Genomic DNA, 24,735 nt, shown 5'->3' on the forward strand with positions numbered 1-24,735 from the left:
GAAACTAGAATTGGGAGGGTAGGGTAGGTTGGGATTGACTGGGTAAAGAGACTGGAACTGGGAGCCAGGAAGCAAAACAGGTGAGTGTGCTGGGAGCCTGCGAGTGGGCGGATGAAAGACTGAGACAAATAGTATGTGATCATGCAATTAAAGACTGTATCATGATGCGTACACAGAAGGGGGCATTTCCTAACTTTTGAGTGATTGACTTTGCAACCTTCTTTTAATGTAGTTTTGGTGGTTTGTGTAATAATAATCTTTGTTATTTACATAGCTCTTTTCATTCATAAAAATGTGCCAAAGCAATTTGCAAAGGTAGATGAGCAACATTATCTCCATTTTACGCTTTAAATGGGAAAAGCAAGGCACAGAGAAGCCTGGTGACTTGTTTATGGATACTGTGACAAAGTTCCTCCTCTACTTTGGTGGGTCCTGCGCTTCTTGGCAGATTTGTTCACCTCAGTGATCTTCCCCTCTTGTGGAACCCACAGTATGGGTCAGCTCCTCCTGTGTCTGATCAGGAGTTGGGAGGCTTGGGGGGAACCCAGGCCCGCCCTCTACTCCGGGTTCCAGCCCAGGGCCCTATCGATCGCAGCTGTCTATAGTGCCTCCTGTAACAGCTGCATGACAGCTACAACTCCCTGGGCTACTTCCCCATGGCCTCCTCCAAACACCTTCTTTATCCTCCCCACAGGACCTTCCTCCTGGTGTCTGATAACACTTATCCTCCTCAGTCCTCCAGCAGTACACTCTCTCACTCTCAGCTCCTTGCCTTCTTGCTCCCAGCTCCTCACACACGCTCCTTCTCCTCTGGCTCCTCCCTGCCTGACTGGAGTGAGCTCCTTTTTAAACCCAGGTGCCCTGATTAGCCTGCCTTGATTGGCTGCAGGTGTTCTAATTAAAGTAGCTATCTCTACTGCCTTCTAGAAAGATCTTAATTGGCTCCAGGTGCCTTGATTAACCTGGAGCAACTGCCATTTGGTTACCATGGTCCTAGGGATTTGTTTAGCCTGGGGCTAACATACCTGTTTCTCAGTACTTTACTGTAGCCATCTGGCCTTGCCCCATCCCAATACACAGTGAGTCAGTAGCAGAGCTGGGAATATAATCCATGTGTCTTGATTCTTAGTCCTGTGGTTTATCCTTGGGGCCATGTTGCTTCTCTCCCTGTAAGTGTAAGTATTTATGCAATTCTACTTCACAGTTATGTAATTACCCTTTTTAACAATGGAATTTTGAGAATATGAAGTGTCCCTAGTCATGAATATGCAAAAGATTCCATTGTAAAATACTATTTTGCAGGACCTTTTCCTTAAGACCTGCTGTAACTCATGTTAATGACGAATCACAGCTGATCTGCTTAAAACTAAAGTTACTGTAACTTTGACTGGTTGACAGTGTTTCTACTTAAGATGAAGAAAACCTGTTTTTTAAAGTAAAGCTTGTTTTTGCCCTTTTTTCACAAATATGAATCCAGACTTCCATTTTGCTGAGGCTGTAGAGGTAGTTTATGAATCTAAAGTGTATGTAGCAAAGTGGTTAAATATCAATGGAACTCAAAAAGTCCATCCAAGAGAATTGTAACTTTTATTTCTTCAGAGCTATAACGTAGAGATATCAAGCTTGTCATAGTTTAAAATAAAAAAATGAAAATCCCTATCACAATGTGTAAATATAAAACAGAGAAAATATTCAGCTACAAATTATGTTTACATTGTAAAAACCACATCTGGAACATTTTGATGGTCAAGAAAATGAGTCCTTACTCAGTTTTCTATTACACAGTTTAAAAAAAAGTCATGTAGAAGTTGCAACAAAACTGAAGTTGCATAAAAAAGGGGTTTTTGAATATAGTTTAATAATTTTCAATATATCAGGCAACATGGCACAGTATGGTGAAACCTGGAGCTTCTGAAAGATAACCCTAGTAATAAAATATACACTGAAGACAACAAATATATAAGTGATCTTATTATTTAAATAGCACATACAGAAAAAGATTTCTTACTGTTAAAAATGAAGAAAATTTGCCAACAAAAAACATCATTTAACATTAGTTAAGTTTACTCTCATCCATAAATGAAACCATAATATATTAGAAAATACAAAGCTAAGGATTAAAAGGTTGCAAAGTCAAGCATTTTCAAATTGGTATTAGAATTAATGTTCTCATACAGCCTTAATTCGGCCCCCTAATTCTTTCAGGTTACAAGATGGATCTGCTCTGGGGACGAATCAGGGTTGTGTAGTGAAGGAATCTGTTGTCTGTGGAACCCCTGCTTCTTCATGTCTGCATGTTGTTAAAGGCTGTATCATAATTTGGTCCCCTCGTGAGTATGCATTTTGGTTGCATGGGCAGCGTTCATTTTGGCTTTTCCTGTCTTGAGAGTTCTTGACTTTGTCACCTTTTACAGTAGAACCTCAGAGTTAAACACCTTGGGAAGGGAGGCTGCTCATAACTATGAAATGTTTCGAACTCTGAACAAAATGTTATGGCTGTTCTTTCAAAAGTTTACAACGGAACATAGACTTAATATAGCTTTTTGAAACTTTACCATGCAGAAGAAAAATGCTGATTTCCCTGGTTTTTTTTAGTAGTTTATGTTTAACACAGTACTGTACTGTATTTTCTTTTTTGTTGTTGTCTCTGCTGCTGCCTGATAGTATACTCTGGTTCCAAATGAGGTATGTGGTTGACTGGTCAGTTGTAACTCTGATGTTCATAACTTTGAGGTTCTACTGTAATCGTTTTAATCCTTAACTTTGTATTTCCTAACTTTTCATAGCTTTGCTAATTGATGAGAGCAAATTTAATTAATGTTAAATGAAGTTTTTTGTTTGTGAATACCAGTATAATTCCATGTATAGACATTTATTGGGGGAGGGATAGCTCAGTGGTTTGAGCATTGACTTGCTAAACCCAGGGTTGCGAGTTCAGTCCTTAAAGGGCCATTTAGGAAACTGGGGTAAAAATCTGTGTAAGGATTGGCCCTGCTTTGAGCAGGAGATTAGGCTAGAGACCTCCTGAGGTCCCTTCTAACCCTGATATTCTATGATAACACATAAGAGGGCCTTTTTCTGATTTAGTTTGTCATTTTGGAAGTGGTTTAAATTAAGATTAATAAAAAAGCCACTTTTGTTCTGAAATAAGTGCATCCACGCAGTGGGGGTATATGGATATAATTAAATCTGTTTATTTCTACTGGTATAACTTGAAGACTCTCCTGTGTAGATAATTCCTGAGTATCGGGGCATGATAGTTCTTGTATGGTTGAAATCCTGTTACCTCTTGGAGAGAGTTGCAATTGTGGTCATTTCTGTATAAGAGCCAGTCTGTCTTGAACGGGATGGTGGAGTTTCTAAAACTGCACTTCGTTTCCAGCCCAATGCAAGTGGTTGTTGCTGGACAAAGAATTTTGGATGGAGATGCTTCCCTGGTTCCAGAAGAGGTGATCTGTTAAAGCCTAGAGACCTGGGCCTTACAGATGATAGCAAATAAGGATACCCAGAGGCTAGCCAATCTCCATTTTCAGTCCTCAACTCCACTATGGTATTTTACATTCTGTTTTAAACTTAAAACTCACCTCTGTCAACTTGACTGGATGAGCATTTCATTATAGAGAGTATCAATGACTTAAATGTCACTCTGTACAGAGGAGATTTTTTTTGACAAAAATAATCTTGTGTGAAACCTTTTTCTGTGTTTCTTTCACTCAAAGTTACAGATTAGTCATGTCCTCTTGGAAGGAAGTGCTGTGTCAATGAAAGATCACTGGGCTAGATTTACAGCTGAAATAAATGAAGTAAATCCCTCGACTTCTACAGAGCTACACTGATTTAAAGCTGCTAAGAATCTGGCCCTATGTGTTTGGCCTATGCATATTCCCCCAATGGAAATGAGGCTGCTTCTAATATCTGTGGGACTAAGAATACTTATTTATGGGTTGGGGAGTCTGACTTTACAATCCAGTGTGAATAAGGGATAGCAGGTTGCAATCTTGTTCCTGCTTCCCCTTGCTCTGTGGGGGAGGAAGAGGAAGTAATGTGCCCCAGCACTTCTGGCACAACTTACTTCCCACTCTGCTTGTCAGCACTAATATTGCTAAGTGCCTTGTTGACAGAAGAAGCAGACATCACCCCCTGATGTGTTTGTTATCAATCTCCTGGAGAATGTCTAGCTTTAGTGCTGTGGCATCTGAGGTGAATCTAAGGAATCTAGCTTGGGCAAGAGGATTAAAATAGCAAATGCACTATGGCTGGCATGTGCAGGATCCTAGCTCTGCTGAAATTGACATACCAGATCAGTTGCTTTCTTTCCTTTGTGGCTGCATTCTCTGTTGCAGAGGAGCAAGACTTGCCTTCTTGTTGCAAAGTGAGAGGTTGCCAATGAGGAATCAAGCATCTCAATGTCCCAGGCTGCTTGGCTAGATTTAATGTGTCCCTTAAAGGTTCTTAGTGCTACTGTTCTTTTTCTTTCCACTCCCAATATTTTTACTACGCAGAATGGCTTATGAAGCACTCTTGCTAGCTATGCTGTGTAAAAATCAAACATAGCCTGCTGTGCAGTTTAAAAGCCAGATGGACTGAAGAAAATAACATATCTTCATGAGAGAGCTTTTTACAGCCGGTGCTGGGCACAGAGGATTTCATGAACTTATTAAAATTAAAACCAACAACATGTGTATCCTTATGTGGCAACGCAAAGTATTATGCAAATAGCTGTCTATGAGAAACAGATCTGAGCATGCACTGGCCATGTTCACCCATGCTTGAGGTGTTTTTAGCCATCTTGATTTTGTTTTGCACAAAGAAACATTTTTTATGTTTGTGCAGCACCGAGTTCCCCAAGATACAAAACAATGAGATGAATTTATCTGCAGAAATTGGCTGCAAAATAATGGTCCTTCCCAACCCCTCATTTATTACCTACTGTTTCTTACAGCACCTCAGATAGCCCTCCTGACACCTTAGAAACTGTCCTACATATAAGATATTTTAGAGGGATGAAGGTATTGGTAATCAGCTCTAAGTCACTGGTTCAAAACCATCCTATATCAGCAGTAACCAAAAATTATTTAACTTCAGATAGCTGAAACTTTGTCCTTAATCTGGTTCCCATTCTGCTTAAATATCACACTCTCCCATTAGTAGTATGTGGGATCACCCAGTAATCAGAAGCCTTCCTTTTATTTTTATTTCAAATTTTTGGTAATGCTGTGCATATTGGGCTCCATCTTGTGTTCACCAAAGTCAGTGGGAATCTTGTCATTGATTTCAATAGGAGTATTTGTTCCATATTACTTCAGTGGATTTGCACTGATGTGCTTTGAAGAAGAAGTGTGCTTTAAGGATAGATTCGAATGATTACCGTGTGGTCATTTTGGTGTAAGAGCACTGGACTGTTCATCAGGAGGCTTGGGTTATATTTCTGGCTCTGCCTCTGTGACTCTAGGCATATTACTTAACCTCTGTGTCTCAGTTTCTCCATCTGTAAAATAGAGATAATAATACTGCTGTTGTAAAGCATTTTGAGAGTTTAAAAAAAGTGTTATTTTAAGATATGGCAAGAAATTCTGGATGGAAGTGATAGCATGTGAGAAAGTACAGAGAGAGATTTTTGTGACAAAGACGCACCTTCCCACTGGAATTTTTACTGGAGATGCTCACAGACCCTGAACTTTGACACAAACTCTGCTGCTAGTATCTAACATGTCTTCAAGATAAGGAAGTTGATCTCATAAAGGGCAGGTCTACACTACTGCTTAAGTTGATCTAACTTATGTTGCTCAAGGGTGGGAAAAAGACACTTCCTGACTCTGAGCCAGGGTGCCAGAACAGGGTGGGCCAGGAGACCATGCCCTTCCCACTTTTTCCCAGCCATAAGGGCGAGCAACAGAGAGGAGCAAACGGGGCAGGGCCCTGGGGGAAGAGGTGACGTGGGGGAGGGGTCTTGGGGAAAGAGGCGGTGTGAGGGCAGAGGCTCAGGGAGGAGGGGAGGTGTGAGGGCAGATCTTGGGGGTGGGGGGGAAGAGGCAGGGCCATGGTTCAGGCGCCTGTGGCCCTCCCACTTTCAAGACTCTTCCACTGCTCCAACCTCGAGTGACGCAAGTTACAGCAACCTAAGCGCTATCCACACTGGTGCTGTGTCGGCAGGAGATGCTCTTCCACTGACATAACTTCCACCTCTCATGGAGGTGGAGTATTTATGCTGACAGGAGAGCACTCTCCTGTTGGCATAGAGCAGGGGTCAGCAACCTCTGGCATGTGACTCGCCAGGGTAAGCACCCTGGCGGGCCGAGCCAGTTTGTATACCTGCCGCCTCGCCAGGTTCAGCTGATCACAGCTCCCAGTGTCTGTGGTTCACCGTCCCAGGCCAATGGGGATGGCAGGAAGCTGCAGCCAGCACATCCCTCGCCCGTGCTGCTTCCCGCAGCTCCCATTGGCCTGGGACAGGAAACCGCGGCCAGTGGGAGCTGCGATCGGCCGAACCTACGGACGTGGCAGGTAAACAAACTGGCCTGGCCCGCCAGGGTGCTTACCCCGGTGAGCCATGTTCCAGAGGTTGCCGACCCCAGCATAGAGTGTCTTCACCAGATGCGTTATAGCAGCGCAGGTGCGATGATGTGGCACTTAGACCTGCCGAAAGTCTAGATCCTTTAATCACTGTAGCAAAGTTGAAATGATGGTGGTTGTTTGGTCTATTCCAGAGAGAAAGGCTTGGAGTGTCTGACATTGAGTCCTTAATTTGTTTCTTTAATTTGCAGCAACAGTTTCTGTTTTGCCGGTACCAATTTAGAGATGTTGGGGATGCAGTTGCAAGGTTCTAACTCATGCAGAATTTGGTTAGCCTTGTTTGTTACGGGGTTTCCTTACAGTTCTGCAGTATATTTGCAGTGCCTAGCTGGCCTTTAATTTAAGAGAAGTATGTGTCTGGCTACTTTTGGACTGTACGAAAGATTGGAGATCTTTTCCCCCACGAGTTTGTTAGTGAAAGTATATTTTCTGCTCCACCCTCTTCTATTAGTGTAAAATGAGAACAGCCAGCGAGAGTAACAGGCAGTTGTTGGTCTTTTCTAGCCAAAGCCAGGATTTCCTATAATAATAATTAGAATATTTTCATCTAATCCTATCTAATTTAGCCTCACAAATCTCCTGGTATTATTATATCCTTTTTACAGATGAGCAAACTGAGACCCAGAGAAGTTATGACTTGCTCAGGATTACACTCAAGCAATTGAGAAGATCAGGGCACCAAGAGACCAGTCCATAACAACCATTTCATCCTTTATCTACATTGAACTGCTTCCTGGAAAGCCTTTGAGGGAAAGTTTGTGGTGACTAGGTTCTGCTGGAGTCAGTGGAAGATTTGCAGTTTTCTGCCAACTTTTCCCTGGATTCCCACTGCTTAACTTCCAGCTGGATGATTCACAGCTATGAGAACGTACACTCATCTGAGTATAATAGAGCCTCAGTTGAATGTGAAAAAGTAATGTGTGTGTGTGTGTGTACGCACGCATGCGTGCAAAGATTTTGAAAAGAAGCTTCTTGTTGAAGGTAACAGGGTGGACTATCTTGACATTTCTTTATCTACTTGGCCATTTTGAGAGCACCTCTTATCCTCTGTAAAATGACTTCTGCAATCTTTTTTTTAAGAAAAAGGAAGCTGACCTAGATTGTCAATATTTTTGATTTCTTCCATATTGTGGTAAAATCACAACTTTTAGATATGTGGCAATGTTTATAAAACTGGGACAGGTCACACCTACTAGTCAGGAAGTGGGGGAAAATTTGGGGCCCTCCTTTCGCTAGCTCTTGGCAATAAATGCCAGTAGTTTGATCCTACTATTATGAACTAGCTCCTTCCCAGGTGTATATTTCCCTCTCCCACTTGTCAAATTTAAAGAAGACTTTGATTTTAAAGATATCCAAACTAGAGCGTCAATTTAAAAAAAACCAAAAACAATTAATTGGTTTAAAAAAATTAACTAACTGCAGGGTTATTTCTAAAACTAAATTTGAAATTGACAATGTATATTAAGGCCTAAATTTATTATAATCTATTAACGTAATTTAAATTAAATACAAAAATATTAAGCAGTACCTGTTTGCTTCCAGGTTAAAAAAAAAACAAACAAACTACTGAACTGGCAGACGTCATTAGCTAAGCTCCTAGAAGGGTCTAACTCAGTTTTTGACAACAGCAGCCTCTTCTGCGGGTGCAGAGAGAATATTTTCTTTAGTTTATTCAACCAGTTCAGTTCAATGATTAGTTCATTCAAAGTTAGGAAACCAGCTGGGAGTTGAAAAATAAGGAAAACTTGTCTTCCTTTTCCAATCTATGAATGAAAATTAGGTGTGAGAGGATGAGACTTACTAGTTTTTAAAATCTTAAAGGGCATGGTGACCAGAAACAATCAGTTTGTTTAATTAACTACAGATAATATTTCTTGTTTAATACATGAAAAATATGTTTGATAGTTTTTTTTCTTACGTATCCAGCACATTTAAGGGAATTTTATTTAATAATAAAATTAAAATGCTGTTTTTATGCATTTTAAATTAAATTTGAATTTCCATCCAAACAGAGCTTGACTCAGATTGCAAATAAAAAAGAATTAAGAAATGGATTAATCACCATATTCTGACACAATAAAAAATATAAAAATTAAAAATTAAGAGTATAAAGTTAAGCTATATAATTGCTTAGATAAATGTGTGTAGGTGTAGTATATTCTATTGGTTAGCAAAAAGAAGCACTAAATTTACTGTAAGGCTATATTTAATTGAAAATTAACATGTTTTACCAACTAATGACAATCAGTCTTTCTTAAGGAAAATAACTAAAATGTAAAAATGTAAAACACATTTAAAACTGAGAAATCATCATTTCCTTCTTGCTGAATTAAAATCAATGATTTAAATTGCTTTGATTTAAATCAGTCCACCCTGATCCAAAACCGTTGAGCTTTTGTTTAAAAGCTGGTATGTCAGCAGTTCTAGATACTAACTAGGCAATTATAGCATTCCATCAGTCTACTGATAGATTGGTCTATAGGTTGCATAGTTCTCATCCTCTGAGAACTCTAAACACCTGTTGGATTGGTTTAGGCGTGGACAGCAGGAAGTGAGGTGACAGAAAGGCTGGTTACAATAGTCCAGGCAAGAGGTGACCAAGGCACAGACAAGGATTTTAGCCGGTAAAATGGAAAGGAAAAGATGAAGTTTGAAGGAAGAAGTGACAGGATTTGGTGATGGTCTGGTTGTGGGAGAAGTGTGCAGAGATACAGCTGACATGCAGATTGTGAATGTCACTGGACTGTAGGAAGGGTGACGGAATTATTGACATTGATGGAAGGAGAAAGTTTTGAAAGGAAGCTGAGAAGTTCAAATTTCAGTTGGAAGTCGGGTATGAAAGAAATGGTCAGTTATGTGTGGCTGCACAGAAGGTAAAGGTAGATTTTGAGAGTCATCAGGGTAAAGGTGGGAATTGTAGCCATAAGAATGGACTATGCCACCCACGGATAAGTTGGAGAGACAGAAGAGAAGGGAGGTCAAGGACAGAGGGAGGCTGACAGTTTGGGAGGAGAGGAGTGTGTGTAGATGTGGTCTCCTCATTACTTACAATTTGTTAAATTATCTGTTCTCTGTCTCCTTCTGCAAACTTCTGGCACAGCATGGCTGCTAGTCCCACATCCAGCCCCTGTCAGCTGTCTGTGAGTTTGCAACAAACATGGGGTTTTGCCGCTGTGCAAATCCAAGCTCTTCATGAGCTGTCTGTGATCTGCATGAGAACTAGACTGACGGTAAAGCTCCCAAATTGTCATTTGGAATGGAGTCTCCAACTCTTCTTCCTCTTTTTCATCATCATTCTCTTTATTAGTATTGTAGTAGCTTCTAGGAGCCTGAATCAGGCCCATTGGGCTAGGCACTTTACAAACGCATTCTAGAAAGATGATTTTTGTCCCAAGAGCTTACAATTGAAGTATAAGATTGGAGACAACAAGTAGATACAAAAAACAGATGTGGGGAGTCAAGACAGCAATGGGATGGTTATGAAGACTCATCAACTGTGGTCGTAGCATATTAGCTGTCAGACCACTATCTGATGTGTGTTTTGGTAGGCCTCACATCAGAGGGGAGTTTCAAGAACAATGAGGAGGTTTTGCTAATGGTCTTTATTTTTTCTGCAATTGTTGTTTTTCTTAGAAGGTTAAACAGCTGTGTTTGTGAGTGGCAGACATGAACACCCAGATAATGGGCTAACAGTTGCTAAACACTGGAATATAAACTATCCAAATTAAGGCTTTTAATGCTACTGATATGCCTCAGAGTAGAGCATATTAACCATTTCTTCTTTCTCCAGCCCAGTGCTACCTGGATGCAGTGTAAAAATATTGTGCTTGCTGCTGTCTGCTACTTCCTTCATCTGTAGTGGAAAGATGCGAAAAGCGCCATAGTGCAGCGTATTTTATTTTAGTATAAAGTAAAATAAAATACTTAACCTCTCTCTGCCTCAGTTTCCTCATTTGTAAAAAGAACATAATTTTAGTATTCTAGCTAAAAATTAAATCTGGCTATGGAGAACTCTTTCCTCTTAATTCTCCCCTTTCCAGTATTGGCAAGTAAATATGTCTTTATAACGTATGGCCTGTGTTTTCTGATTGCAGTTACCCTTCTTGCACATGCAAACTCAAACATTTGGGGAAGCATTGTGGCCTAGCAGATAGAGAACTGCACTAGGGTCAGAAGACTTGGGGTCTATTCTTGGCTTTGCCACCGGCCTGCTGGGTGACTTCAGCAGGTGATTTCCCTTTTATGTGCCTCAGTTTCCCTGTCTGTAAGATGGGGCTAATAATACTGACCTCTTCGTAAAGTGCTTTGACATCTACTGATGGAAAGCTTTATAAAAGGGCTTGGTGTTATTATTTGTGCTTGTAAATTGGGTGGTTGAGCTCACAACTATCCACTGTACAGTCATGAACTATATGAGTTTTTGTGAGAACACAAACACAGATTCAGAGACTGCAGTGTGGAAAAAGTGGGTTTAAGAGCTTTGTGAAGTATGTAAATAGGCACTATTCTACCCATGCAGTTGATAAGCTTTGAGAGTCCTCCTGCCTGACAAAGGAAATTCCACTGAATTCCTGTTTAAAACAAAACAAAAAACCAACCCCCAGCCTCCAATTCCTTTCTGGAGGATAGGGGGGATTTTCATGCTACATTACTGTATTTACAGTGGATGAATTTAAGCCAGAGAATCAGTGGCAGACAGAAATAGAATCTAGGAGTCCTATATTGCAGTTTCTGGCTCTGCTCATGAGATTGCACTGCCTTTGTTCTTATTCTCAGATTGGATTACTCTGTATGGTAGGGAACTCTGCCTGTGAAATGTCTCTTGCAATATTTCACCCTTTTAAGAGGATATCTGATTATCAATATTTGCCAGAGGTATACTACACTGAAGCATAGTGTAATTATCTGGATACCAGCTGGCAGACTGGGCAGCCATCAGGATTGGACAGGAGTTTGACATAGATGTTAATACAGTCATATCTGTCATGCCAAAGATAGTGCCACTCTGATTACTAAGGGTGGTATTTCTTTTAAATTAAATTGTGATCTGTATAACTCGTGAACTTTATACTGTTGTGCAAAGTGTGTCTCTGAAAATGTAACTGTTAATTTTAATTTGAGAATCTTAGTTAATGGTCTTCCAATGAGAGAACAATTCAATTGTGCACAATTCCCCAGCCTTCAGAGACAGGGGTAAACATTTTTTAAAACATCTATGAGGGCTATTTTCAAAGTGATGTAGGTGCCTAAATCTCATTGAAAGTCACTGGGATTTTGCTAATTCAGCGTGTGAGTTGCATTTGAAAATGTAATTTAGGCACCTAAGTCACTTAGTTGCTTTTGAAAGTTTTACTCAAGATCATCTTGCTGAAGGGAACTTGCTGTGTTGTGGGAAACCCTCATCTCTTTACCCTTCATATGAACTGATCTAAAGACCAAAAATAAACATTCATGCCACCTACACCTTATGGAAACAGTGGTGAATATTTTGCATATTTTCCTATTGAGAAGTGAAGGTTTTTACTGTGTGTAAAACAATAGGAGTGCATCTGTTGGCTGAATTTTAGGGTTGATTATTTCAGTTTCTAGGAGTAACTTATTTTCTTGGTCGTCAGAGCCTTGCCACTCTTTCTTTTATCTGTCTGAATTTCCTTAATTAGCAATGTATACATACATGTAAAGTTTTACCACACCAATCTCTTGAAAATTGCATTCCATCACTTCCTTTCTCTTTTTGATTTGTATGAAGTTAGTTTTCAAAGAGATGTTAAAATTCACCATTTTTTTTTCTTTTGAAGCTGATCTATTTCAGCTCTTACCCAGGGGACTTTCAAGTGCTTTGGTGTGAGTGTATATGTGTGTTTTGTTTTTTTTTCAGCTAGGTATTTAGAGCTTGGTTTCTGTGGTAAAATGAAAAGATGAACATATGTAGCTTTTAACTTCTCTGTGATCACTTCTTCCCTTAGCAGCTCATGCACTTTGTGTTTAAATGCTAATTTATAAAGACCAGACTTCCTGTTACAGCCAGTCAGTGAAACGGACAGTGTTAAATCAACTTTATAGCACTTCTGCACCATAGGTGGTAATTGGAGATATACCAATCTCCTAGAACTGCAAGGGACCTCGAAAGGTCATCGAGTCCCGCCCCCTGCCTTCGCTAGCAGGACCAAGTACTAATTTTGCCCCAGATCCCTAGGTGGCCCCCTCAATGACTGAACTCACAATCCTGGGTTTAGCAGGCCAATCAATGCTCAAACCACTGAGCTATCCCTCCCCCATAAATGCAGCAAGGATCCACAACTCCCATTGACTTCAGTCAGTATTTATTCTTCAAAACTCAGGATTTCATTTCCATTAATTGTACATTTTTTAAAATATTTATATCACTTCTTGGGATTTAATTCTCCTTCCCCTCTCTTTTTGTGTGCATGTAAATCAGGGGTGGGCAAACTTTTTGGCTCAAGGGCCACATCTGGGTATGGACATTGCATGGTGGGCCATGAATAATCATGAAATGGGGGGTTGGGGCGTGGGAGGGGTGAGGGCTACAACTGGGAGTGCGGGCTTTGGGGCGGGGCTGGGGATGAGGAGTTCGGAGAGCAGGAGGGGATTAGAGCTGAGGTAGAGGGTTGGGGTGCAGGCTCTGGATGGCACTTACCTCAAGCAGCTCCCAGAAGCAGCGGCATGTCCCCCCTCCAGCTCCTACACGGAGGTGCAGCCAGGCAGCTCTGTGCGCTGCCCTGTCCTCAGGCACCACCCCTGGAGCTCCCATTAACCATGGTTCCCGGCCAATGGGAACTGTGGGGGCAGTGCTTGGGGTGGGGGCAGCAGTTGTTGCTCCCTGGCTGCCCCTACAAGTAGGAGATGGAGGGGGGACATGTCACTGTTTCCATGAACTGAGTGAGGCAAGCCCCCTACTCCGCTACCTGGCTGGAGCGCCGAAGCGGGGCAAGCCCTGGGCCATGGATCCTGCTCCCTGACAGGAGCCTGAGGACCAGATTAAAATGTCTGGAGGGCTGGATGTGGCCCCCGGGCTGTAGTTTGCCCATCCCGATGTAAATGTTACAAAGTGGGATAGAAACGGTTATGATTAGTGTGACTTGGCCTTACAATTTCAAGTCCTAGCCTTTTCACATTGACTGCTGCCTAATCTAAAAGATCCCAAATTAGAGAGGACTGTAAAAAGTTCAGTAAAGTTTTGTGAGCTGCCTAGTGAAAAGTCTTCTATTTAAAATGTAGTTATAGTCAGGAAAATGGTACTTGTCTTTACCGTACTCTTGTGTGACCTGAATTTGTTAAACTGTGGTTGTTAGCTGTGCATCTCCCACTAGTTTCAGTCTGTCACATGGCTAAATTACCTGTCATTTGGAGCTTTAGCCCTGTGTGTCTTCTGCGTTGTATCAAATCCTTAGGCTTTGTAACTGTGTTTCAAATAGTTTTGTGGTTTATAATTATTGCTCAGTCCACTACAGCATAGTATCGCTCAATAAATTTTACTGTCCTTGATCAGGGCTTAATTTCTCATAGAGCATTTCCTGGAGTGGTGGGATTTGGGGCTTATGTCCCATGAAGGGCATTGGGGCTCGGGACTTGTGTCCCGGGGGGTCTTGGGGTTGGTGCTTCTGCCACATGGGTTTGAAATATTTACCAGAGCTCTGCTCCAGACAGCTTTGGTTGAATTGAAGCACTGCCTTGAGTCAAGTTGTTTTTCATACTGCATGTACATCAAGGTGTGTGAGATTTCTGGAGTGTGTACTGCCTGTAGGTGGCCAGGCCGCCTTACTCTCCAATGAAAAACATTGCACTCACAGCACCACACCATGTTCATGTTTTGACTAAAACAACAGGTGTACAGTGGCACACTTTGTCAGTGGCAATTTGATAATTAATTTTGGGTTATGTGGAAGTGAGAATGGAGCCATTGTTTCTGCTAACCACAGCAAGGTGCATTTGCAAAAGGAAACTAAAAAAGCTTTTTACATTCGCTGGGTGCTCATTTGCACACTTTCCTACACTGCAGAGTTCTGTGTGTCTGTCTGATCAAGTCAGGTTTCTGCCCCTCCCAAGAAGAAACCTTCTCATTTTATAGTGCAAGTGGCTGATTATATTTTCTGAAATCAGTTTCTCAAATGCATGAGCAAAATTTTGGCTACAGGCAAAATCAGCCTCTGTTCATGTGTTTTAAGTGTGTATATGTACTCCTATCCATACTCACATATCTAGTTCTCTCTGACTGTACCACTAAAGTTTTCAAAACTTCTTATCTTTTCACACCTTATAATCTGTCACCATCTTCTCTCTTGTCTTCCTGAGACCCTACTTATTCCATCAGGTCAGTTCAAGGCACTGCTCCTGTATTAATTTTCCTGACATGGTGTTCTGACCATGTCACCCCCCTCTTTGAGTCCCTTCATGGGCTCCCCCTTCTCCAGCACATCAAAAACTGGCTTCTGGGTCCAGGACCGGTGCAAGCATTTAGGCGACCGGGGGTGCCATTTTCTTTGGCAGTGACCACAGCGGCCGGCTCTTCGGCTGGGATTCAAAAGGCTCTGGGCTGCCGGCAGCCGTGGGGAGCCCAGAGCCCTTTAAATCTCAGCCGCCAGGGCCGGCTTTAGGCCAATTCAACAAATTCCCCTGAATCAGCCTGCCCCTAAGAGGGCCCCATGCCCAAGCCCCAGTATGGTGTACCAGCAAAAGCCAGTGTGCTGTACCGGGGAGGCCCAGCTTCCCCAGGGAGCAATTTAAAAGACCTGGGGCTCCCAGCAGGGGCTGGAGCCCCAGGCCCTTTAAATTGCCACCAGATCACCACTGCTGGAGCTCTAGGGTAGAGTTGTGGGGCTCTGGGGGCTATTTAAAAAGTACAGGGTTCCTTTCGCTTCTACCGCCCTGGCCCTTTAAATAGCCACCGGAGCCCCTCCACTTCCCCAGGGTTCCTGTGGCTATTTAAAAGGCTGGGCGGTAGAAGAAGGGGAGCCCCGGGCCCTTTAAATACCCCCAGAGCCCTGGGGTAGCAGGGGGCTCTGGGGGTATTTAAAGGGCCAGGGCTCCAGCTGCCTCTGCCACCTCGGTCCTTTAAATAGCCACTGAAGTCACACTGCTTCCCCAGGGCTTCCTCGGCTATTTTGGCTGGGGCGGTAGAAGCAGGGGAGCCCCGGGCTCTTTAAATAGCCCCCAGAGCCCTGGGGTAGCTGGGGGTGTGTGTGTCTCCAGCTGCCTCTGCTGCCCTGGTCCTTTAAATAGCCCCCGGAGCCCCACCACTTCCCCAGGGCTCACTTGGCTATTTACAGGGCTGGGCCAGTGGAAGCAGGGGAGCCCCAGGCCCTTTAAATAGCCCCTGAGCCCCGGGCTGCTGCTGCTACCCTGGTGGGGGAGGCAGGAGGAGGGGGCACTCACCATACAGGATGGGCCATACCTCCGTACCTGCACCAGCTGCCCACAGCCAACCCCTGCTGCACCCCCTGCCCGCACCAGCCCCGCACCTCCTGCCCTGCCTGCACCAGTTCCTGTCTGCAGCTAGCCCTGCACCCGCTGCCCGCAGCCAACCTGTCTCCGGCCAGCCCCGCACTCCCTGCCTTGCCTCCAGCCCTGCACCAACCCCTGTCTCCAGCCAGCTCTGCACCCCCTTCCCTGTCTCCAGCCAACCCCTGCCGCACCCCCCTGCTTGAAGCCAGCCAGTCCCGCACTCCTTTGTCTCCAACCCTGCCAACCCATGCCGCACTCCCCCGTGGCCCTGCCTGAAGCCAGCCAGCCACCCCACACCCCGTCTCCAGCCTGCCCCACACCCCTTGCCCAGCCTGCAGCCAGACCCTACCTCCAGCCTCCTCCCCCCCCCACCTCCAGCCAGCCCCATGTCCACTGGTGCCCTGCAGTTCCCAGGGAAGTAATCCTGCATACCTGCTTCAATGAGGTGGGCAGGGAGCAGCTGAGACCCACACATGTGCACCCTAGCACACCCTCAGGGAGTGGCGGAGCTCATTTCTAGTTCAGACCCATCTTTTTAAAAAAGAACTTTAGGTAGGGTTAACATACATCTGTATTTTCCCGACATGTCAGGCTTTTTGGGTTCTTAAATCGCCATCTGGGAGGAAAATACGGACGTATGGTAACCTTTGTAGCAAAAATAACATACTGTGGCAGAACTTTTTTATCAGGAACACTGGGTTGCTAAGAATGAAAGTCTTTTTTTTACATTTTTTTTAATGTCATCCTGCTGGGGCCCTGCCGAAAATGTTCGGATTGGGCCTCACCTTCCTAAAAAGCCTGCCCTGCAGCCGCGGACGGATTCAAGACTCGGGCTGGCCCACAGCTGCGGGGAGCCCTGAGCCCTTTAAATCTCAGCCGCGGCCAAGAATCAAAGGGCTCTGGGCTGCCCGCAGAGATTCCCGGCCGCGACTGAGATTTAAAGGGCTCAGGGCTCCCCACCGCCACGGGAAGCCCAGAGCCCTTTGAATCCTGGCGGCGGCTCCAGTGGATGGGCTGGGGCTGGGATTTAAAGGGCTCGGGCTCCCCTCAGCAGCAGAAGCTCTGGGTCCTTTAAATCCCTGCCCCAGCCCAGCAAAGCTCCGGGTTGCCCCAGCTGCCGGAGCCCTGGGCCCTTTAATTTGACCCTGAGGGCTCCTAATCACCTCTTCAGCTGGGAGCCCCTGGTTGATTTAAAATCAGGTATCACCTCCCCACCCCCAACCATCCTTTTTGGCCCACAGCTGTTTTGGTGTGGCGGCGCTGGGGAAGGAGGGTTTGTTTCTGCAGAGCTGGGCGGTGCTGGGGTGGGGTGTTTCCGCTGGGCCGGGAGGTTCTGGCGGCGGGTGTGTGTGTTTCTGCGGGGCCGGGGGGTTTCGGCCCTCAGCTTTTTTCTTTGGAGTAATGTGACCCTTGCCGCTTTACGAGTTGTGCAGGCCTGACCCAGATGGAGCTTCTATAAGGTGGGTGCAAAACTGGTTGGAAAACCATTTCCAGAGAGTAGTTATCAGTAGTTCACAGTCATGCCAGAAGGTGCATAACGAGTGGGGTCCCGCAGGGATCAGTTCTGGGTTTGCTCCTATTCAATATCTTCATCAATTATTTAAATAATGGCATAGAGAGTACACTTATAAAGTTTGTGGATTATACCAAGCTGGGAGGGGTTGCAAGAGTTTTGGAGGATAGATTAAAATTCAAAATGATCTGGACAAATTGGAGAAATGGTCTGAAGTACATAGGATGAAATTCAGTAAGGACAAAAGCAAAGTACTCCACTTAGGAAGGAACAATCAGTTGCACACCTACAAAATGGGAAATGGCTGCCTAGGAAGGAGAACTGTGGAAAGGGATCTTGGGGTCATAGTCGACCATAAGCTAAATATGAGTCAACAATGTAACACTGTTGCAAAAAAAAAAGCCAACATCATTCTGGGATATATTAACAGGAGTGTTGTAAGCAAGACACGAGAAGTTGCAGTTGGTAATAGCTAGGTAGATGGCTTGTAGGGATTTCTGAAGTTCATCTTACTTATTGGTTTCAATATATAAATATATATCAGACTTGGAATCATCTAGCTGGGGCGAACCTGGCCTGTGCATATGCATTTTCTTAGAGAAACTTTCTGTTTCCAACTGCTGGTTACATGCAGAGGGTAAATTTTGTCCTTTATTCTGAGTTCGTACAGCATCCTGCATAAGGGTCCCAGTCCTGATTAGTCCTTGTCTCTAGGCGCTACTGTATTAAAAATAATAGTAATGCGTATTTTGAACAATGTGACTATTTAAATAAGTATTTCTCTTGGTAACTTATTTGAATGGAGAAGAATATAGATTTCTTGGGTCAAAAGTTGTCAGGCAAAAAACTTGAGCCCTGGTGCAATGGGAGCTCATGGAGGCATTGTGCATATAATCCATGCAACATCTGTTATAATACTATTTATCTACTTCCCAATGCATAGAAATTAAGACTTGTCTAAGACTATGCATCCCACTGGCAGAGCTGGAACTGGAATTTGAAAGTTCCTGGATCTTAGCCTCATGCGCAGGCCACTATACCACAAATCCATCTCAGGGCCTGAAATACTATGGTAACTGAAGGTGCTTTGGGATCCAGTCCGGACAAGTAGCCACTTGAATAAGTAGTCAAAATTGAGAAGATGACTGACTAGCCTCCCAAGGAAATCCTTTTAAACCCCACAGAAATAGCCACCTGATGGAATGGATGAAATGAAAACTAGAAGCCTGACATTTTGAAACCGTTTTAGCGGGTTCTGGCTGTCCAAACCAGCATGAGATTTATTGGAGTAAATGTGAGGTTTTCCTCTTACTCACATTGCTGGGTTTGAGTCTGTTGCTTTATTTGATTTGTTTTATGGTTATATATTTCCTTGGGATGTGTGCTAGTTGTCTTGTTCTGAGTACTCTTTTATGGACCAACAGGGAGCCTGAAACTCTTAAGTGCTACCTTTCGGGCCCTGTGTTATTTCTATTAACTATGGTGGGAGCACGATCAGGCCATTGGTGTCAAAATTTACCCTTAGACATACATACTGGTGTAACGAGAGTCCTGTGTGCGTATCTGGGGGCAGAACTTGGCTTTATATTTTGAGCACACGATTGGGAAGATGAACGGGTCTAATGCTTCAAGACAGCAAGAGGGTGGCAAATGTTAGAATTTCTGGTGCGTTCTACAAGTATTGCGGGGGCAGGAGTTATTTTCCGTTTGTATTTCCCAATAAAAGACCATTTTGTTCAACTGCCAGTGCATTATAGATATTTGATTATAAGCTTTTGTCAGTACAGCAAACTTACCGGACTGAATTTGAGACATCTTAATAAAATCTTTCTCCAGGATATACGTTTTCCTGGCTGTACCCTTTTCTCATTCAGTCAGGGGCAGCCAGTCTGGATAGTGGAGTTGTAGAGTTTAATCCTACAGTGAGCTCTATGCCTGTGAAGTCAGAGGAGCTCTGCACAACAGCAGGGTCACGTCTGTTGTGGCTCTTCCTCTCTCTCTCTCTCTCTCTCTCTCTCTCTCTCTGAGGGTCTAACCCATGATTTTCACCATGACAGTGCCCTAGGGAGAGCACTTTTTCCCAGTGTGTTGTCCCCACTCACAATTCACAATATAGGCCATATGGGAAAGCCCTATAGTACTTAATACAAAAGGATGGCCCTTCTATAGGGTGGCCTAGTTTTAATCATCATCATAAAATTCAACACAGAATTATGTATCTTTATATAAAATTCAACAAGGTGATTAAAAAACAGCCTTACAGAATGGTTATCCTTTTATATTCTAGAGTTAATTTAGGATAGTTTCTACAGAAACCTATTGATTTCATCCCTATAAAGTTCTATAGAACTTTTTTTCTAAGGGAAATAAAGTATAATTATTCCAGGAACATAAAAGATACTGAATTTGAACCTTGATAGGGAAGTTGACCTATATCACTCTCATTCTTTCTGTTCTCCCTCTTTCATAACCACCTTCCCTCATGGTGAAGCTTAGTCACTTAGGCCCAGATTTTTAACGTCTTTTTGTGCTCACCGAGTGCCTAAATCCCTTTTGAAAAATGACAGGCTCCTAAATCTGTTAGGCATTGCAACGCTGAGCAGAACAATGCTAAACACTTTTGAAAATCTGGCCCTAACCTGTTTTAACTGGGTAATAAGTTTACTATGTGATTTGCCCTCCAATTAAATGAATTCTAAAGCACATCTGAGCAGAGCCTGGGATGCAGTGTGGCTCTTCTTGTCCACACACAAAACTTACTCCATTTTAACTATGCCGATATAGTTAAAAGTGTATAACCCCTGATAGTATAAAAGTGCTTATAACTAGTATAACTTATTCCTGTAAGGAAAGGGGAACAAGCTGTACCTTATATCAGTATCACTGCATCCATGCTAGGGGTTGTATCAGTATAACTATATTGGTAAAAAAATAAAAAAACACACCCCTAACCAAAATAACACATACACACCAGAGAGAGTGAGAACATGAGAGTGAGGTATCACGGTTATAATGCAGGGAAAAGAAGGTGTGTATGTGTGCAACCGGGAAGAAATTAAGCAAGCTTGTCTCTTTCTCTGTCAGAGGTCAGCATGGGGTAATAGTAACTCAAAATGGAAACAACAATTAGGGTTGGGAAATCTTTGTTTTTATCTCTGTGTTTTGTGTATGGTGTTCAGTAGAGTTACAATCAAGTCAAAGTTTCCCCCAGCCAATGACTTATTGGGCTGACATGGTTAAAGCATGTCAGTTTCATAGCCCACAGTACACAAGGGAGTGATGTGGCCAGTATCATGTTAGACTGCCTTTGACTGCCATGGATCAGGTATCCATTTTGCAGTTGGGTGAACTGAAGGTGGCCTTTCTTTGTGAGATCCATCAAGACTAAACCCATAACCTTCAAGATTGGAGGTCTGGAGTGGTGACTGACTGGTTAAGGCACTCAAGTAGAGTTACAGGGAATCTGATAAATGTTTCCTGTTGGTTTATTGTGAATTGAAATCTTGTCTCTGCACCCTGATGTGTCTTTGTCAAACTCCCTTTGACATGCTTGGGAAGTGACACCAACATTTTAAAATGTGGACACTGTGACGCTATGGTAACCCATCACAGACACCTTAAGATACGCTCAGATCCATTTGAGGTATCTAAGAACTTCAGAGGGGCCGAACACTCAGTGGGAGCTCTTCATTGCTCAACATCTCTAAAATTCAGGCTACATATTTCAATGCCTAAATGTAGATTTAGGGGCCTACTCTATGCAGCCACATTTGAAAAATTTGGATGGAGATTTTTTCCATCTATTTTTTCCCACTATTCTTACTAGAAGTTGATGAGTGGAGTCTGGGAGAAGGAGTGGTGACTTTATCTTGCTGCTAAATATCTGGGGGAAATATCTGTCTGTTTGTTCCATGTTGTTCCAATTGGGGACTTGGTCAAAGGCTGCAGCTTTTAAGGGCTACTTCAGTACAAAATAATAATTTTCTTCCCCTTTTCTAGCAGCAATGTCATCTCTGGAATAAACAACTCCAAATGGAGCAGTAAGTTTGGCCTGAGATAGTCTCGCTCACAATAAGAACTTCCTAGGTGTTTGAATATTCCACCATCCAAGCTTTGCTGATCAGCCCTCTCCAGCACCTCACACCAAACCACATCACATAAAAATTAATCTCACAGAGCTTTAGAAAAGGTGGTCAGCCCTTTCCCTCTTTATTTCACTACATTTCATATGTTGTGATCTAGTAGCGACGGGGTGCTCTTTTAAAATACATCGTCTGTATCCCTGAATTGTAAAACACACAAACAGAAACCCCGAGTCAATTTCCTCTGATGCTGTATGGTTTGATAAACACATTTCAAGAGCAGCTGTGCAACTTATTTTTTTTTTTTTGAACAGTAACCAGTAACTCTTGACCTGTCAAAAGTAGGAAGAGCCATGCGTGCTTCTGTCCAGTCTACGGGCAGAACGAAACCACTTCCTCAGTTTTCTAATAAATATCTTATCGTAAGAGTGCACATATTCTATTTCAGTGCTGCCTCACAAATATTATGCCTCAGACTATGATAAGTAGAGGACTGACTTTAGGCCACATATCAGCACAGTGTTCTCCTTTCATGATTTTTTGAAGTGTAGCTATACTCTATGGAAGGCACAGGTCACTCAGCAGTGCTAAAAGTTGTATTAAAAGGCAGAGACCTGTTTGGATCTGAGCAGAGGAAGGTTCGTAGATATCGTAATGGTTACATTGAGGCTTAGCCAAAAAAAGATTTCTGAAACTTAAATGTAAAGTGTAGATTTCCCACAAAAACTGCTCAAGTTCTGTAGACGAGAAAAAGTTTGAGTTGGTTTCATGGTGCAAATAAAGTAACATCAACTGCTGGTGGTGGTGGTGGTGGTGTGTGGTCCATTTAGAGTCCCCTCAAACAGTTTGCCACCCAAAAAGGGAACACCAGTGCCAAAGTAAATGACACCTGCAAAAGTGTGTGGACAGCTCTTTCTGTCGAGCCTACTGATTTTATACATAACTTGGTCAGTGGAGAGAGTGTCATGATCCCAGGAATAAGAAGAATGAGGAGGACTTGTGGCACCTTAGAGACTAACAAATTTCTGCAAAAAAACTACCTTTTTCTTCCTCTCCCACACTCCCCTAGCCCAGCCTTGAGGGCAGAAACACATTTAGGCAGTCACCACAGTAGCAAGTCCCAGCCGTCAGAATCATATAAATTAATACAATAATAATAAATGTTTTGGCTTGTTTGTCTTTTTGCATTGGTCTCTGCTGGAATTATGTAAGCACAGTTTGTACTGACACATGTTATTTTCTTTCAGTGGACCTGATGGAAATAAAGGAAATTCGCCCTGGGAAAAATGCAAAGGATTTTGAGCGTGGGAAAGCAACACAGTATAAAGAGCATTGCTTCACTATTTTTTATGGTACCCAGTTTGTTCTCAACACCTTAAGCTTAGCAGGTACTTTTTTTGTTTATGTGTGTCTTTCTTCTTTAACCCTTAAACAGTAAACCCTCCAAACTAGGGATTTATAGCATTGACAGAGCAGTAATGCAAAGCTTACACTGTTTTTCTTTCTGGCCTTCCTAACACATACCAAACATTTAAAATTGAAGAGGGTGAGAGAGAGTACCCTTTTCCCCTTACTGCTTTTAGTGCCCTTGAATTGTGGCATTTGTAATTTTTGTGTAAAATAATAAATTAGGTGAGATTTTTTTCCTTGTGTTGTTTAAAGTGATCATTTTCATGGCTTATGAGTGGGTCATTTTAGGTGTCTGAATTGTTGCAAGCAGTCTTGTGCTCTCCTTGACACCAGCACTGTATGTTTTAGGAAGATGAAATGCCTGTCACTCACTGCAAGGCAAAAGTGTGAGGTATAAGCAGGAGATATATAGTAAATCCCTATCTGTATGTTTCTGTCGATCCATTTTTTTATACCCTGCAGCTGCCTGATGCCTCTTTAGAAGGAACATTATAGAGAGTCTTTTTTATGAAATACATATCTTTTATTCATTCGCTCATGTTTAGCAGTGTAGATCCTTTCCAATTAAATATCTCGGGTGAGATTTTTTTTTAGCACTGGAGTCTGGATGACATCCTGGCCCTATTGAAGTCAATGGAGATTTTGCCGTTGGCTTCACTGTGGCCAGGATCTCACCCCAAGGTTTGAAACCTGCCTGGGGTCACAAGTAAAAGTGAATTTAGGATCTATAGCCTAGTTTTTTGAGACCACATCAGAAAAACCAACCACACAACTGGCAGGGTCAGTTTACTTAGGCCATGTCTGTACTGCAAAATTAAGTCAACCTAACTTACGTTGACATACGGTCGTGACAGTAATTACACTGCTTGTGCGTGTCTACGCTTTTTGCTCCTTGTGTCAACAGTGCGCTTCTTTACCAGGAGCGCTTGTATCAATTGTACCATCAGTATGGGGCATTGTGAGATGGCTTCTGAAAACCAGTAACAGTTGATGTAAGCAACACATTGTCTACGCTGACATTGCATTGACCTAACTATACAACTGTGACTCTACACTCCACATGGAGGTGGAGTTATTAAGTCGGCATAGCAGGGCAGTTACATCATCGGGAGCGAAATTTAAGTGTAGGCACTTCCATAGTTAGGTCAACATAAGGTGACTTGCATTGACCTAACTCTGCAGTGTTGACCAGACCCTATGAGAGGCCAACCACTGGAATAGGAGGTGAATTGCATGCTCAAGTGCACTGTATGGACTGTGCATGTCTATATGAGGAAAAGGGATGTTAATCAAATTGAAAGGCAGGGAATTGAAAACTAATACAGGGAAATACTTTTTATGTGCAACACAATATTATTCTATGAATCTCTTTGCTACAAGATATCACTGAAGATAAAAGCTTAGAAAGTTTAAAAAATGGATTAGATATTTTTATGGAAAATGAAATCATCAAATTACATTAAAAAGGGTGTTTTTTTTTTTGTTTTTTTTTTAAAAAGCGCCAAAACTAGAGTTTTGGATGTGATATAAACCCTTATACTTCAGGGCATAAAATAATATCTAATCAATGGAGATTACGAAGAAGAGGATAGCTATCTACTGAAGGGGTCTTGAATCTTCCTTGGTACCGGAATACATGGACTGCTGGTTTCACTGCATATGGGAATTCCCTTGGTCCTATGCTTGATCAACATT

General features: G+C 42.8%; 1 protein-coding gene across 1 annotated transcript in view; it reads left to right on the forward strand.

The window, feature by feature from the left end:
* Nucleotides 1–24,735, forward strand: part of PLCG2 (phospholipase C gamma 2) — a 104,034-nt gene that overhangs the window by 13,733 nt on the left and 65,566 nt on the right. The window contains exon 3 of the mRNA XM_032766117.2: nt 22,878–23,018. Within this exon, the coding sequence (XP_032622008.1) occupies nt 22,878–23,018 (141 nt within the window). The remainder of the gene's footprint in view (nt 1–22,877; nt 23,019–24,735) is intronic.

This window comes from Chelonoidis abingdonii, chromosome 19 (assembly GCF_003597395.2).
Source record: "Chelonoidis abingdonii isolate Lonesome George chromosome 19, CheloAbing_2.0, whole genome shotgun sequence".
NCBI lineage: Eukaryota > Metazoa > Chordata > Testudines > Testudinidae > Chelonoidis > Chelonoidis abingdonii.